A 17,036-nucleotide genomic window follows, 5' to 3' on the forward strand; every position below is an offset into this window, starting at 1 on the left:
TTTTATAAGAAGTCCTCAAGAAGTGATCACTTTGTACGAATGTGTGATACAGGGTAGTGTTAGTGCAAGACCTCACATTTTCATTCCAAGTTCTCAGTTTGGAGCAAAGCAGAATAGAAGAGATTGTAAATAATCTGTTAATGCTGGTGGCTTGTCAGGTTTACCTCAACACATTGTGCAACAACTTGATCTTTTAGTTCTTTTTTCTCCCCCCTTTTTCATGCTGTGCATGTCGTCAGATATTGAAACCTAACAGGCAAATGGTAAGAGTTTAGAAGAGGAGGAGATACAAAATATTGTATCTGTTACTTCACAGGATTAGAAGATGCAGCATCCACAGTGTATATGTGTTCAAAAATATAATGGTGGAAAGAATCCATTTGTGTGTTGCATTCTAACTCTGTGGCCATTGAGAACAGTGTTAGCAAAGACACTTTCTTTCACGGGTCACTCAGGAGCAGTAGTCTAATTTTACTTCAGGATTATTATTGGAGCAGTTAACAGCAAGCACGTTGCTTTGTTAAACTTTGCTGTCCATGTGAAAAGTAAATAGAAGGCTTCAGAAGACATGTTATAGCAAAGATGCTTGAAATTATCAGTAAAGCCAGGCTTATGGCTGCCTCAGTTTTGTACCCTGTGTAAAGATGAGTAAAGCAGTTGTGAGATCTGTCATCAGGCTGTTGGGATTTTTTTTGTCAGAGCTCTGTAACAAGGACTACAACTGTGCGAATCCCAGTTCCATGCCTCTGTGCTGTACTAACAAATCAACTCTAGGATGACTCTGATTGCCTGTCTGCATGTGGTACCTTTCTCCTTGCTTGCTTAGTTTGCTACCAGTAAATAAGGAGTTGAGGGTTTGATCATTGTTCAGTATGTCAGTGGCAAAAGTAACTGTGAAACAGCAGCGTCTTCAGTTACAGCACCCAGACTGCTTACAGGAGCAGAGCAGTTGGACCTGTTGTAGAATGGCAGCGTCTGAGTAGCATGTGTGTAGATAGATGACAAACTCAGCATCCCTGCTTGGTTGTCAGAGCTGAGATTTTATTGTTGTAGAACTTGTTCAGAGTTTTGATAGTTTAATTTACATAGGCAAGAGAATACAAAACTGACGGATACAGTGTTTTAGAACTGAAGCTTGATTTTGTTTGTATTAGCCTTGAAACAAAGTGTCTTCGTTAGAATTTTCTTTGAAAAAAATACAATGGCGCCATTATTTTTGAATTTTAAAATTGTGCTTGGGGTAAAAAGTGAACTTTCAGGTGATGCTGCATGTTAAAAATGATCTGGAAATGTTCAAACTCAAAGTGCTCTGCACTTACGTTAATGAATACCTTCCACCCAGAACTTGCGTTCTGTTGGCAGGGTATACTTAACTGATCAAATGGGTATCTTCATTTTCGTATCATTTCATGTTACTGTTTTGGACTTTCTTCGTATTCATGTAGCCTTTGTGGTGATATGTTCTGAACCAAGAAGGAAGAAGGATGACTTGTGGGTTGTGAATTTTGCTCTTATAAGCTCTATTTTTTTTCTAGTAGTTTGTGTTCTATCCTACTTGCTTTTTCATGATATTAGTTGTCACAAGCTTATGTCCACAGACTTGTTTCATTAGTGTAGCTGACCTGAGAAGAATCTAACTTACCGTGAATGCTCTTAACTGGTATTTCTTTTTTTCCTTCCACGATCTTTGCTGAACCATTTTCTTAGATGTTTGGAAACTGGACATTTGGTACTTTGGTCTTCACCGTTATGGTTATAACTGTTACGATGAAGGTATGATGTTAAACTTACTACTCTGTGTTTGAATATATAGGCAAATATGAAATAGAGCAATAATTTAAAATTGATTCAAAAGGTGTATAGAAGTAATTGATTCTTGAGGATTCCAGGTAAGTGATTTTTGTGTTTGGTTTCAATGGTGGTTAAAGTTTTTCGTTGTAGTTTTTGGGTGTTACAACAATATTTAGTACTTAATTCTTGGAATTAATTAATGGAAGTTCTTAAGTATGTTCAGACTGGTATTTATAAGTCTCCGTGAAGTGGGGGGAAAAAGGAAGTTCATTGAAGTTATCTTTGTTTTAGATGGCACTAGAAACTCACTTCTGGACATGGATAAACCATTTTGTTACTTGGGGATCCATTGTATTTTATTTCATATTCTCCTTGTTTTATGGGGGAATTATCTGGTAAGTGATTTCCTCCCCCCCCCTTCTATAGCACATATGATAGATGAAGCTATGAAAACACACTGAAGTACTATGTTCTACAGTCTTCCTCTGAATTTTGTGACAGGTGTTGGAAAATAAATTTTTAAATATAGAGTGGCTGCTTGCTTCTGGTGGTTCTTTTAGAAATTTTGAGCAATGCTACTAAGCTGTCCCATGCTCAAAGACAGGCATTACTTGTCTCTGACAGCCTGTGACTATAAAGGCATTTTTGCTTCTAAAAAGTAGATATGTTCCCTAAGATGCTGTATAATAGGTAAATGTTTGCAACAGAAATGAAGGTGCTGGGGTTTGCATCAGTAAAGTGATTCAAAGGGGCCTTGGAGGGACAGAATAGTGATTGATTTCCTGCAACACAATTTAAAACCAAAACAGAACATTTCCCTCCAAAGATTGGTACCCGACTTCCCCAGAGTTTCTTCGTGGGTCAGGTCCAACACATTGCCAGACTACTTCATGCACACCATGCAGTTGTAACTGCATCCTAAGAGACTTGCTGCGTGATGTAAAATAAGATACACTTGAGCCTGCCTGTGCTGTACTTTTGTTTCTAGAAGTTCCTTTTAGTAATTGCCACTTCTTTTAACTTTTCAGGCCATTTTTACATACCCAGGACATGTACTTTGTGTTTGTTCAACTGTTGTCAAGTGGTTCTGCTTGGTTTGCCATAATCCTCATAGTAGTTGCTTGTTTGTTTATTGATGTTGTGAAGAAAGTGCTGTACAGACATCTACAACCAACAAGTACTGAAAAAGCTCAGGTAATGTTATGCTTTTGTATCCAACCTGATAATGGTTTAAGGAACGATTTTTCTGAAATCTGTCTTGTAAACCAAATACTTTCCTGTGGTATTTAATTATCCTCTTTCATTGTTGTCATGTTTAATGCGTAGAAGTGTTCTCATTTCAAAACATAATTGTTAATTTAAAATTACAAAAATGAGGACACCATTTTACAAGGAAACTATATTTAACTGATAAGGGGGTCACTCAGTCTTTTGCATCTCAGCTTGCAATGGTATGAGAGTATCATACTACGCATTTTTGTACTGCTTTAAAGATGGTAATGTTCTCACTTTTGTCTAGGTATTAGAAGCTCTGTCTTCAACTAATTGACACTGAAAATTTCTTAAAATGGGATGAAAACAATTTTTAAAACTAGTAGGACTTGTCTTAATTAGTATTTCTTGATTATATCATATGCTATGTATTTGATTGTTGATTATGTAATTAAAGGTAATGATCCATGTGGCATTGTCATAAATTCATAGAAGAGGTCTAAAGATATGCTGTGATAATAGAATCTCCCTTTTGCCTGACACAGGCTACAAAAACTCCTTGAAATCACTCTGTTGAAATTAGGCTGTCTTTTACGTAAATGTCTCATCTATGTTGGAGTGTTTTCTTCTTTTTAGTGACAGTTATGAAGAAGTCATCCAACAGTCACCCAACTGTTCTAATAGCTACTGTCTCTGGTTTCATTTTTCAGCATTTTATCTTTTTATACTTTTTCTGCTAAACTGAAAAGCCTTCTATTAACAGGTGTTTGTTTTAGTCACGGTTTGTGATCAAGTTAATTTTCTACTGATAAGTAGAGTGGACTTGCATCTCTTGTCAAAAAGGTTATTTTCCAGTCTTTTGATCATTCTTGTGTTTCTCCTATAATCTTCACCATTCCTCAATCTCATCTTGAATTTTGGATTTCACCAGTGAACACAGTATTCCAGCACAGCATTCATCATTACCAAGTATGGAAATAATGAATCCCCCAGCTGTATTCAGTTAACAAAATAGTATATGTTCATAACTTCTTATCTTCTGCATCTTTTTCTCATCTGCAAGTGATTATGTTGGTTTCTTCCAGTTCATTGATGAGAGGTCAAGTAGCATAGGGCCAAGAAAAAGTGAAAGTGATTTAAGAATCCAGTTGACAAAGATACCCGGTATGCATTTATGTTCTGCCACCTGTTAGCAGGTTTTAGTGCATTTGTGTGCCATAATGATTTTGTGGTGTCCCAGTTGCGAAATCCAAATTACACTGAGCGATGTGCCATACAGAACTCTTAACTACATTACATCAGTACTGTTACCTTCAGCATCTAGGCTTGGAATTACTTTGATGTAAGTGCATGTTGATTTACTGAAATTACACTACCCTTCTAATTTGTGTGTTACAAATCCATGTGAATCATTCTCGTAATTTGGCTAGGATCAACATGCCAACAAACCTATTGCTAGCCAAAATACCCCATTAGTCCCTTCTCAAAACTGGAATATTAGCTGCTTTTTCTGGTCTTGGAATTTAGTAGCTAAAAGCCAAGGTAAATAACTATGGCTTTCAGAAGACTGTTCAACTAGACCTGATAAGCCTCTTGATTGAATGTTAATGCACTTTTGGGATTAAAGAGTCTTGATTTAGGAAGAGTTAGGCAATGATACTTTTTTTGTTTTTCCTTCAAAGACTAGTGGCAATATTTATTGAACTGTTCCCTTTTCCTTCCTTCCTGTACATCCTGTACATCAGCTGTTTCTGTTTGGCACAGTGTATTGGTATGGTTTTTGAGGTTTCTCATGTTCCCAAAGTGCTTGAATTAAAAACAAAAAAGCCTGCATAATTTTTCCCTAGCTTAATCTGTATGCTTCTTGTTGCATTCTCTTCTTTTCTGAATCGATTTTAAAGAATTTCAGTGTTCAGTTTGCTTCCGTTATGGTTGTGTCCTCAAGGACACAGTTGGACTTCTTATTTTTAAGAAGGAATCTTGATGAATGTCTTTAACAACTTTCCTGTGGCTATAGCTGGATTCATAGCCATGGGGTTTTTGCTTTGTGCATCTGTTAGTCAGCTGCCCCCCTGCCCCGCTTATTCCCATTATACTTTACCATTTGACAGTGTCAGCATTAGGGTTTGTTTACTAAAACACTTTTTTTCTGAAAACACTTAGTTGCTGATACTGCGAAGGCGAGGTATCTAAAATCAGATTTGACTAGAAAGGCTTCGGCAGCCATTCAGTGGTTTCTCTGTGTCTGGTCGTGAAATCATAGTTAAAAATGTACTTGCAAAAAGAAAGCTCCCTTTTGTTCCTTTTCTTGAGGTTCAATCTGTTGAGATTTTCCCACTCTTACTCTTAATGGGATAATCAGCTCCAATGAATTTCATCGGCTGCTCTTGGATTGAGAAAGTAGACATAAGTGAAGATGAACAGATGACCAACTTGCCACATTTATTGTCAAGAAGTAACAGAATGCTTCTTTCATTATTATATCTCATTAGATTTGTTTAAAAAAATTCTAGTACATATTTTTCTTTCAGTTGCAAAGCAGAGCAAGGACTCTGAATTTCAGATAGAATGAGTTTGGAGAATGTCTTTGTCCTAAATGCTAAGGAATTTTCTGTGGAAGTCATTGAAAGAGTGAAACTTTGTATGTGCCCTTCTAAATGCATTTCTTGTAGTGTAGGTACACCCTCTGTATAATTAATCTTTTAATTTATTTTTAATTGTAGGACTAAATTAGTGTATTTGCCTATTGGAGGAAAGAAGAACCTTAGTTTACAGTTACCAAGTTTTTATCAAGTCAAGATAAATTGTTACGTGAACCGGTCAGTGATTTTTAAATCAGAGTTAGTTAGGTTGTTTGTTTCTGTCCACCATCATTTAAATTCTGAAATATTCCCAGGAGCAGTGGGCAAAACACAGGTTTCTCAACTGAAAATGTTTGCTTGCATTGTTTTAATTTTTCAGAAACTTAAGAGCACACAAGTTGTGCAAGTAGCCCAACTTAGTGCTCTGAATTCATTGTGTGTGTAGGCTTCTACCTCACTCAGTATATAAGGAACTTGAGTTTATATCTCTTATTCGGTGTAAGGTTATAGCATCAACAGTCAATCTGTCTCTCAGTTAGATGTAACATGTAGCTAATTTATTCATGAGATAGCAAAGAAATTTAACTGGTATGAGAGAGAAACACTTAAGAAATTCTGCTAATAAACTTTAAAATATAAATATTGTTGTGTCACAACAACTTAAAAATCCCCTCTGTTCCATTTTGGGAAGTCAGTATATGAATAATTTGACAGACAAGTATGAGTTGAGTCTTATAAAGGGATGAATTTGCTTAACTTTACCTTTCTTAATGCACTTAAGGTGTATGTGTGTAATTTGTGTGTGTGTGTTCCAAGATTTTTTTTGCTGGCCTTGAAGAAAATGCATTCTGTTGTGTTTGACTTAGGTTCGTTGCCCTGCAGTAGCTTCTGGGTCATTTCTGACTTCAGGCCTGTTACAGAATCGTATGGGAGGAAGTGGACAGTAATGTAATCTGAATCAAAATGTAAATTTTTGGGTAAAAAAAAATTTTGGGGTAAAACAGCACTATTGAGGGGAGAAGGTAATACTGAATAAAGATGACTGGTGAAGCATAGATGTAAAAGTGTGTAGGCCTCTTTTCTCAGTGTGAAAGTTAAGGTACACGTAAGAATGGTCCTACCAAACAGTAGCTGGCCGTGATGATCCCAGGAGCTGCCCTGAAGGTACCAGGCTTGTGTTCTGTATATGGTGTGTATTCCACTTAAAAAACAATGTCTTGTCCTGTGTCTTTCTCTTAGAAAATTACTGCTGCTACTTACTGACATGTATGTTCCATCCCTTCTCTGTCCAATTGTAGATGTACTCCAACAGAGTTGCTTTAAGTGACGAGTTCATCGCACTGCAGCCATTGTCCAGGGCAAGGAATCAGCTGAGCAAAATTAGGTAGAGTAGGAGGGACAGTTCCTCATCAACTCTTATGCATGCTGAAGGTGAACTAACCAGTGCTGAGAGAGATGGGAAGAGGCATGAATGTTAGTGGGTTGAGAGGGCAATACCTCTAGTGCAGATATATTCAGTTTGGTTATTTCTTGGCTTTGCTCTGTGTTTTTGAGCCAAATGCTTCTCCTAAGTAGCATGTATTGGACGTGCTTTTTTTAGGAAAAAACATCCCTAGCATGATGCTCAACTTTCAGAATACAGATTGACCTCTTCTTGCATCCATTGTTAAATAATCACAGTTTCTAGCATGATTATAATGCTTTTCATTTCTTTATGATCAAAATAACAGTGCTGTTTGCATGTTGGATAATTTCAGCTCCATGAGGCTGTGACAGGAAGGTCCATGTCTTTCAGGCAGCGATTTCTTGCAAGTTGTTTGCCCATTTTAATTTGCTTTCACATGTGTTGAAAGCGCAGAAAATGCTTTTAAGTTTGGGTTGTACATACAGTTGTGCGGCTAAGGCTTTTTGTGTTTGTTCTGTGCATCTATAAACTGAGTGTTGTTTGTTTTCAATGTGTATAGTTACATATTCCTAAAGGCATTTGGCTACAAAGTCCTAGAAAATTGTTCAAAAAAAATAGCAAAGCATACATGTGTCTGTGATAGGTGAACCATTATGATTCTGAAACTCTTCAAATGCGTTAAATTCAGTACGTGAAATCCTTTCAAATGCTGATTCTCTTTTGTAAGACGAAAACATTCTTATGCATCAATGATGTCTCAACCTGTTTGATGTTTTATCCCACCGTTATCTATTGCTGTATTTTGTAACAAGAATTTAATGCAATGACCTGATTACTTTCAAATATTTTTTTTTTAGGTGACTGTTGTTTAAATACATGCAAATAGGTGCTAGCAGAACCAACTAACTGTATTTTGGGGGCTTAATTGCTGTTTGTTTAACTGAGGAAAAGTGGGAGACAGGAAGCTGACATTGTCAACTATTAGCAGAAAGTTAAGTGGTTAATTGAAATGGATGATACAAGTCCTTTTAAGAGAGGGGTGGGTGGAGAAAAAGCTTTGTATTTCCTCTGGGAGCATGCTATGCCTTTGCAAGGCAAAACTTGAAATGGCTGTTATGTTTAGCTGTTAGTTGTCCCAGTGTGAAACATAACCATCTTAGATTTCCAAGCATCCCAGGGAGGTAGCGGTGGGATGATTTTGGTTTGTTTGGTTTTTAAATTCAGTGCTTACTAGCTTAAAAACAGGCAAACTGCAATATACCTCTTGAATTTTAGTAAACTTAGCAACATTGCAGAGTTTCCTGTGGAAAAGCTTGTACAAGTTAGCTTTTAAAATTCTTGGTTTATCCGTGCCATGTAAATAAGTTACATTTTTAAAACTCTGGATAAATACGTTTCCAGTAAATCTCTGTTTTCTCACTGCATTATTAAAGTGAATTACATGGTGCATGATGTCTACACCAAAGATTTCATTACAAAAGATTCCGTTAAACTTTCCAAAACTGAACACATTTTAAGGGTTATGCAACTGGAGGGTGAAAGAAGAATAAAGCTGTCTAGGAATGTAGCGCTGTAGTTACTAAAATACTAAAAACAGGAGAACACTTGCTAACTTTGAGGGGATTTTCTTCATATTACACTTAGGGAAAGGGTTGGAAAAATGGGAAAGTTATTTTGTCTGAGTAACAAATGATTATGCAAATCCAATTCTCTTGTATGTCAGAACTTTTACGCTTGAATATCTAATAGTAAGGTACCTGAAATAAAAGCACGGAGTGCCTTACACTGTGCAGTTGAAGTTGTAAAGTGCAACAAGAAAGAAACAAGGACTTTGGTTTCTCTAGTTCTTCATTTGAACAAAGTTGGGAAGCTATCCTATGGATGCTTACCTAAAACAATAAAAAGGAAAATAAGTTTGCAGATGGAAACTACTCACTTCACTATACTAAATAACAAAGAATTTGGAGTGAAGACCATGGGTTAGTTTCTGTGGTGGTCAGGGCAGCTGTTCTGCAAAAGCATAGAGCAGAGAAAGCAAGGAGAACTCTTAAGAACATGAAACAAAAGAGCTGCATGGTGAATGTAGATGGAAGCAGCTAATTCTGTCACGCCTTTTGTACATGCCCACCCAGTAGCTGCGTCCCTTGTGACTGCAGAATGCACGTGCATTGATGAACAACGCTGGCAGTTTTTTGTAGTTTATTAAATATATATTAAAACCCTTAAAAGAAGTGTATCACCAGGTTAAACCGAGTTATGTCTCGTGTTGCAAATGTGCTTACCGTTCTGTTGATATACAAAAAAATACCTTTGTGAATGTGAATTAAAAGACAAATATGATGTTACAGTAAATTGTTATGTCTATAGGCTTCACAGGGTGCAAAAATGTTCAAGTTTATATAAAGTACGTTTGTGATATATAGTTAAGAGTTTTGAGGTGGGTCTTTTAAGTGTCCATGTCATTCCTTTAGGTCAGAAATGCAGTCTTGTGTGTGCCTGTTAAACTCTCGCCTCTGAACTTTACTGTCACTCTTGTAACTTGGGATGATGAGGAATCAGGCAGCAGAGGTCAGGTGCAGGCTTTATGCTTATCTGGGGACTGACTGAATACTACTACTTCCCTCTGTAGCCATCTCTCCTGTTCTTGGAACATGTGAAATGTGCATTTTAGGGTACTAACTGGGCCCCATTGTATCTCAGCCCCATTGTATCTCACTTCAGTTTTTTCTTTGTAAACAAAGTTTTGTGTGTGTATGTATGTATATGTGTCTCTGTGCTTTATAGGAACTGTCACAAAACATGTGTGAGAAGTGTTGCTCAGATAGATGTTTTAATTCTACTAACTGATGGCATTAACTGTTTATAGAGGTTTTACCCTTGGACAGTGTGTTATGACTGTACATAATACTAGGGAAATGTAAAACACAAGTTTTTATTTACAGGGAAGGCTGCCAGTGCCTAACATTGTATCTGGGACTCTCATACTGTAGCATTTGCCATAGCACAGCCGAGACCCCGTGCTTTCCCCATCTGCAGGCCCGTAGGACTGTTGTTGCCTTGTTTTCCCTTCATCTCTGAACAGATCTGCTTTCTTTAGCTGTCTCCAGAACTCCAGACTCCTAGTCCTGGCTTTACGGCCTTCGTTACTTGTCTGAATTTTTTCCTGTAGTTACTGTTTCATAGAATTCCCCTCCTAAGAGCTTTCATATCTGATCCAGACCAGCTGTGTAGAAGCTGAGAACAGACAGGTTTCTGTTCCTTTTACAGCATATGTTTTCTGTAATTAACATACAATTTCCAAAAAGATTAGTCAAGTGCAAACATGCGTTCACACTAGTGAAGTATACCAGAACAGCCTAATATACTAAACCTTGAACAAGGGAAATTTCTTCCTTTACAGGTTTGTATATTGCATTAGCATAGCTAATCCGTAGAATCTATTGCAGGAAGAGGGAATAAATGAGAGGAGAATAGAGTATTTCATATTTATGTTCTGTCACAAAAGTGCACGTACTTACTTACCTGAAGATACTTTTGCCTTAATGGCTTTGAAATAACAAAAACAATTTGGCAGTTGTGGGTTTATTTGATTAAAAGAGGTGAAGAGTACAAAAAGTAGACGACTTGAAAACGTAACTGCCAGTGAAGTTGTTAGATGCCAACATTCTCTCTCCTTTTTTTTTTTTTTATTTCTAAATCAAATTGTTTGGGGTTTTGGCATACGGTATATTAAGGGTTAAAGAAAGTGAGCTTTATAGTAGGGAGCAAGTTTTAATTTAAATGTAGAATAGTAACCATCTCATATATATTTTCTGAAATGTCTCTGTGGCATCAGACGCATTGACAGCTAGGACCTGGGCTCAGGAGAATATGCTGTGGTGCTCTTTAACTTGATGTACAAGATTAAATACATTTTCTATTTAACAAAGTCCCACCCAGCTGTATATTTCAGTCTGATTAAATGTTTACTTGAAATGTCTGTCTTGTGGCATATAGAATACCCTGTAATAGGACAAGCAAACTGAAATGATCGTTTTCCCCTTTTGTAGTCTGTGGTGCGCAAAAAGACCGAACACTTCTGATACTTGTGCACTGATAAACCATGTTTGATCCACTGATTAATTTGAAAAAATTGCTTCTTTACTTTGTAAATATGCATTGTTCTCTCAAGAACAGATCTGTAAAATGAAAGTTCATTTAAAAATGGTAATTGTTTTAAAGCAATGCAAGCATGGTGCTTTATAAGATTTGTTGCTTTTCTGTCCTTCTAGATGGAAGAAGATAAGGGTTCAGTCAGCTCAGCATGTGACTTTGCTGAAAGCAGGCACAGAGGGGAGGACAATAGGCAACTGCTAGATCCATCTAGCCTACCCGACAGTTCTTACGTTCACTAGGTAGTACTCCCACTCTACCCTAATGTGTGTGTATACATATATTTATATATATCATATAGACAGTCATGGAGTCATCTCAAAAATACCCATATTTTTGGTATCTACTAGAAAATTTGCATCATATGTATGGGTTCCATTTTTTCTTATCAAGCTGAATCATTCTTTAATTCTGCACTTCAGTTGCTTTTTGATTTATTACATGAAATGGGCCATTATCATATAAAGTATTACGTTTATTGTGATCCAGATCTTACCTTCTGAAAATGTGTTACTTTATTTGCAGCCCAAATACCAATACTATCAGATATTTCTCTCTATTTATTAATTTTTTTTAAATCATTGTCTCTCCTGCCTTTTGTTTCCTGAGGGTTTGTTGCAGGTCTTCAGAGACCATTATGCTCTACTGCTTTACCATGCCAGGTTTTACTTTGATATAAAGCTATGATTGTAATTGTCTGCCACAGAGATAAAAGTGAGAGAAAGGACTCTTTAGCATAATAAAAGTATCTTCCTTCCTTCCAGGTAGTGGATATAAATGTAAAAATCCATGCTCACCAGGCAGTGATACACAATGTATCTACATATAAAACTGAATTTATTTTTATGTTGTCCTTGACGTTCTCCCAGTATTACTTTACGCTTAACCATGAGTTTGATAAAATACAAATGTTGTTTCCAGGCTTATGTAAGGTCACATTTGCTGGTTTTTTTTTAAAAGGGTAATAATTGACTCTTCCATAAATTGTGGTTCAAGCATGATCCTAGCTTTTTGTGAGTATCTAACTTGAGAAGAACAAAGGAGATTCTAATGAAGAAGAGACACCAGTGCTCCAATATCCAGAGCTGAGGGTTCATTCCTTGGAAAGCAGTTTGGGTTACTCTTGATTCCTCTGCCTACCCGTCTTTGAATAATATCTAAGATTGTTGGGTCGGCAGATCCCCCTGGTCCATGCGATCCCACATACAACCACTGTAATAGGACCTTTTACAGTAACTTTAAAGGTATTGCTTGGTCTGCTTCAAGAAAATGGATGGACTAAATACTCCTTTTGAAATCCTAGGTGTAGGAATGTTGAGAGTTTGTTCTGTGTGGCTGTGAACGCAACTGTGAAGATCACTGCATGTGCAGCAGGGAGTGTGCTTTCTGACCTCCTAACAGGAATTCCTTCTGCTCTGTGTCATTTCTTGTCTGATACACTGTGAGCGCAGTATGAAGTGGCTGTGAAGGTCCTGTTCCCTAGTACTGCAGTGCTGCGAATTGTGCTGTTCCTCATCTTGGTGTCTCCTGTGACAGTACAGTTGTGACCATATGGTCATCAAACTAGGGCGTTCAGGGACTCAAGCGCTGTTGAGGTGTGTCGTTTGTTTTGGTTTTAACCAGAGCCGCTTTTAGACCTGTCAGTTGCAATGCTTCTGCTCCTGTCCCTCAGGTCATTAGTAGATGTTAATTTTGTGTCCAAAAGACCTCCCAGATGAGTGCGGGTTAGTCAGAAGTGTGCAATCTGCCTGTACTCATTCATGGCCTCCTAGGTATAAGTACTGTAAGCATCATATGAAGCAGTGTCTTGGGAGGATCTGGAGGGACCATGGGGAATGCAGAGCAGAGCTGAGGAATGGGCAGGCTTAGGAAAAGACGCATGGAAACACCAGTTCTGCGCATGTGCTCCCCCCTTCTCCTACCAGTTGGGGTTGTTCTCTTGGATTTCCAAACACTTCTTGTTTCTGTTAGCTGCCTCTTCTTTTGGGATTGGAGTTGTTCTGTTACGAAGCTGTAGTCTGTCCGGTTGCCTGTGGGGGGATTAGGAAGGAATGTGTCCACTCATAGTAAACCATTCCCATAGGAAACTGAATTTCTTTGCTTTCCTTGTGATGTTGGGCAAGTGTGGGTGGCATGAGAGAAACTGGGATTGGAAACCAAAGTCTTGGTCACACAGGGAAAAACTGGGAGAAGCTCTGAAGTGAGCTGTGTCCTATCATAGACAAAGATGCCTTCTCCCAGATTTCTTCATTCACTGGTGTCCAAGAGTGAAATGAGGATAACGGATGTTTAAATCTATCCTGTGTGTTCAGCATTTGTTTGAAAGGTTGCTCTCGTGGGAAGTTTCAAATTAAATTAAAAAGCATCCCCACACTCCACGTTTTTATTTCCTTTTGGGAAGGATGTGGAAATCGGTTTTGGATGTTCTCTTTCCAGCAGTACTAGTTTTTAGTCAGATTGTAGTTATGCTGTGGTTGACTAGTGTGCAAAAATAAGGGGAGCGCACTGATAGATGGCACGTAACGTGAACCCATACACCTGTGTATTACTGCTTTCATTTTGTCTGGGTCTTTCTCACCTACAAAGAATGAACAATAGAAAGTTTATTATGCTAATGTCGAATTACTCTTCATGCTGGCATGAACATGACTGAACCTTTCTAACATCAGTCTTGTTTGCATTTAGAGAAAGGATATCCGCAAATCAGGAATGTGCTTTTGTTCCTTAGCAGGCCAAGGGTATCTATGGTAGTGAAATAACATAAATTATTATAGGAAGTTGTGCTCTACATTTCTTGAGGAAAAATTATTATTTACAGTCAGGTAGCTGCACTGTATTCAGCTGCCCTGGTCTGAAACTTTCTCTTGATAATTTCCCTTAAAATAGGACAGGCCTGTGGCTTGTATAAATTACACCTTTGCTGAGGTTAATCAAGGCGTCACAGCTCAAACTGTGATGTGCTGCTCCACAGATGCACTATAGCTGTAACAGAGAATTGCTGACCAGTTTATTTCCAACATTAAGCAGAGACGGTGCTAAACATTTTCCATACCCTCACCAAGGCTGCATTCAACCATTGGGTAGATTTTAGTATAGATAGACTTCAGGAAGGGAAATGGTAATGTTATTCATCATTGTAATTCTATAAAATTGAAAAATAATCAACACTCTTGACTTTTAGAAAACCTGCTTTTCCTAAGTGCTTTCTGATAACATCTCATTGCTAAAATCTGAGTACTAATTTTAATTTTTTTTTTCTTTTCCTTCCAGCTTACTGAGGCAGGTTCAGGTATCAACTGCTTGGACTCCATGTGCTGCTTCTCAGATGGGGAAACAGCATGCACATCTGTTAGAAGAATGCTGGAACGACTGATGGGAAGATGTAGTCCAACCCGGGTCAACAGGTGTGGCATTTCTCTCAATAGCCTTTGCTGCAGACGATTCTCCTATAAACTGGAACCTGATGAACCTGCAGCAATAGATGTCTAGCAAACCAGCTGCAGGTTTTGCTTATTTAAGTAGGAAATGCAACTCTTTATTGTACTTTTCTCATCCTAAAAAATTAGTTTCTTGTTTCTTTTTGAGTGCTTTCTTTTGGAATGGGGAGGGGGGGAAACAGTTTTCAAAAGATTTCTGTTGTTTAGTTTGGCTTACTACAAGTTCTTGTGTTCTATCTATCATAATTTCTCTTGATTTGTACATTCTTCTCTTTGGAAAAATCAAGCCTTGCTGCTGGTTTTGTTCTCCTCTTTACGATTATTTCTTTGCCTTGATGAATCAGGAGTTGTTTGTAAAGTCGCAAGACTTCCCTTTGGCTCTTGATGTACAACCTCCAAATATTTACCTTGGAGCTTGCATTACTCCTGAAGATATACAAAAGGCTCACGCTCCCCCCCGAAATATAACTTCATTATTAGAAGGAGAGTCTTTGAATCTTTCAGCCATTGATTGATATGAAGATGAAATATTTTTGTAGTATAACTTTTATAATCTATTTCTAAAATCGGAGTGATTGACAGAACAGAGCCTTCAGGTTCTAAGGATTTTAAATGTTTTTTTGGGTTCTAGAAGGTATTGTCAAAATCATGTGTGCCATTCCAGAGTATGTGCTAAATAAATCTTTTTCCTTCACAAACCACATGTGAAACAAACTTCAATGGGATAAAATCCCATTAAAGTAAACAAATACATCTAAGGAGCAATACTGCTCTTGCCGTCAGCATAACCGTAAGAAAAGCTCGTACTAAATCTGCTAGTGTGCCATCTCCCCATTTCCAGATAAAGAAGGATAGCTAACAAACTTGGAAATATTTGGGGGTCGAAATAAAAAGTCTTTTGTACATCGTAATCTCTCAGTCCCTGAATGGTATCTTGGTCCTTCATTAGTCAAAAGGCAAACCTGAAAAAGTTGCACTTCACACATTTTTCAAGGAAATTCATTTTGTATTTGAACAACTTTGTCTCTTTTGGTTAAAAGTGGTGGTATCATTCATTCGGTATAAAATCGTGTGTGGGTAATTTTCACTGACAAGCTTTGTCAGTTCTGATTCTGCCTTTAGGTATTTCCTTGGTATGTAGTACACCTCTGGTTTGAACTCTTGTGTTGAATACAGTGTCTGTGGTTTCAGTCGGTTTCTCTCTTCTGGCTTGCTTATGAAATTTATTCAACGTTTCTGCAAATCTAGGGTATGATTATGCAAAATGTTTCATTCCATATGAAAAATGAACTGTTATGATTAAGTACATTTTTAATTCAAACTTTTGCTGTATAGAAAGCAGGCATGATATATAAAATAAACAATTTAATAGAATTTTTAATCTACAAGGTGAGCATTTGATTGGTCTAAAAATCAACATTTTGGTAGCAGTTGCTCTTAAGTTTTTTGGGCTTTTTTTCCACTTCTCTGTAAAACTGTGCTTTCCAAATGAAGAACTTCTCACGCTACTTTTTTTTCTTATTGTTATCTAATTAGGGCAGATTTTTAGTTAACATTTGCTTTAGTAACGTGTAGTCTTACAAGGTAGGTATTCTGTTGTTTATTTTTCTGCAATGCATTTACATTTTTACAATTTCCTCTTCTCTACTCAGTTTTTCTTTCTTTTAAGAACTTACAAATATTTGTTGAAGTAACTCATATTTGACAGAATATTAAATACTTTTTGAAGACTGCTTTTTCTCAGGTTTCTTGTCTGCTTACCTCATGTAGTTTTCAGATGAAGTTCCATCTAGCTGAATAGTTTTAGAATTGTTAGAACACAGAAGTCAGCATTGTGTTTAATGAACATGCTAAACTATGATGGTGCTAAACTACGGGCTTGAAGTTCTGTAGGTTTTGCTTCTGTCTCTGGTTGAAACTACTGTGAAACCATCTTCTAGTTTCACTTACATTTATGCACAGTACAACTAGAAAATCCTTTTTTTTCCTTTTTTTTTTTCCTCTTTTTTTAAAAAAATCTCAGTCTTACTTGCTTTCTTCAGTGACTTCAGTTCCTTCCACTCAGCAGACACTTAAAACTTAAGTCTAAAAGTCAAGGTACTAAGACTATTTTTTCCCCTATGCTTTCCTGGTTTTATATATATATTTTTATATAGATATATGTATTAAAGTCTGTGTTTATTTTTTAATGTACTAAATCCTGAGGCAGTTACAAGTTGTGAAATGCTGAAGGTACAGTTAAGAAATCCATTTGGTGATTTAAAAATGCTTGTAAAATTATTTAGCCTTTTATTCACGAGCTTGAACTGCTTTGATTTTTACTTAAATCTTCAGAGGATTGTGCAGTGCCAAACAGGGGTGGTCTTTTGAGTACTTGGGCTGTATAAAATAGCTTCTTATTCAACCAAGAAGTAGCTGCAGATTATTTTTGTTGAAGTAACGTTGATAAATAAGTTG

The 17,036-nt window shown here is 37.1% G+C and overlaps 1 protein-coding gene across 5 annotated transcripts in view; it reads left to right on the plus strand.

The window, feature by feature from the left end:
* The window catches only part of ATP11B (ATPase phospholipid transporting 11B (putative)), a 76,996-nt gene that overhangs the window by 47,469 nt on the left and 12,491 nt on the right, over positions 1-17,036 (plus strand). For 3 of the 5 annotated variants that reach the window (XM_080409132.1, XM_080409133.1, XM_080409131.1), the window contains exons 26-29: positions 1,708-1,773; positions 2,083-2,186; positions 2,820-2,985; positions 14,413-14,546. In XM_080409132.1, coding sequence (XP_080265258.1) covers positions 1,708-1,773; positions 2,083-2,186; positions 2,820-2,985; positions 14,413-14,546 — 470 coding nt within the window. Of the gene's footprint in view, positions 1-239; positions 1,660-1,707; positions 1,774-2,082; positions 2,187-2,819; positions 2,986-14,412; positions 16,579-17,036 lie in introns of those variants that run through there. The other 2 variants (XM_080409130.1, XM_080409134.1) reach the window with 2 other exon arrangements.

Source organism: Falco punctatus (assembly GCF_963210335.1).
Source record: "Falco punctatus genome assembly, chromosome: 13".
Lineage (NCBI taxonomy): Eukaryota > Metazoa > Chordata > Aves > Falconiformes > Falconidae > Falco > Falco punctatus.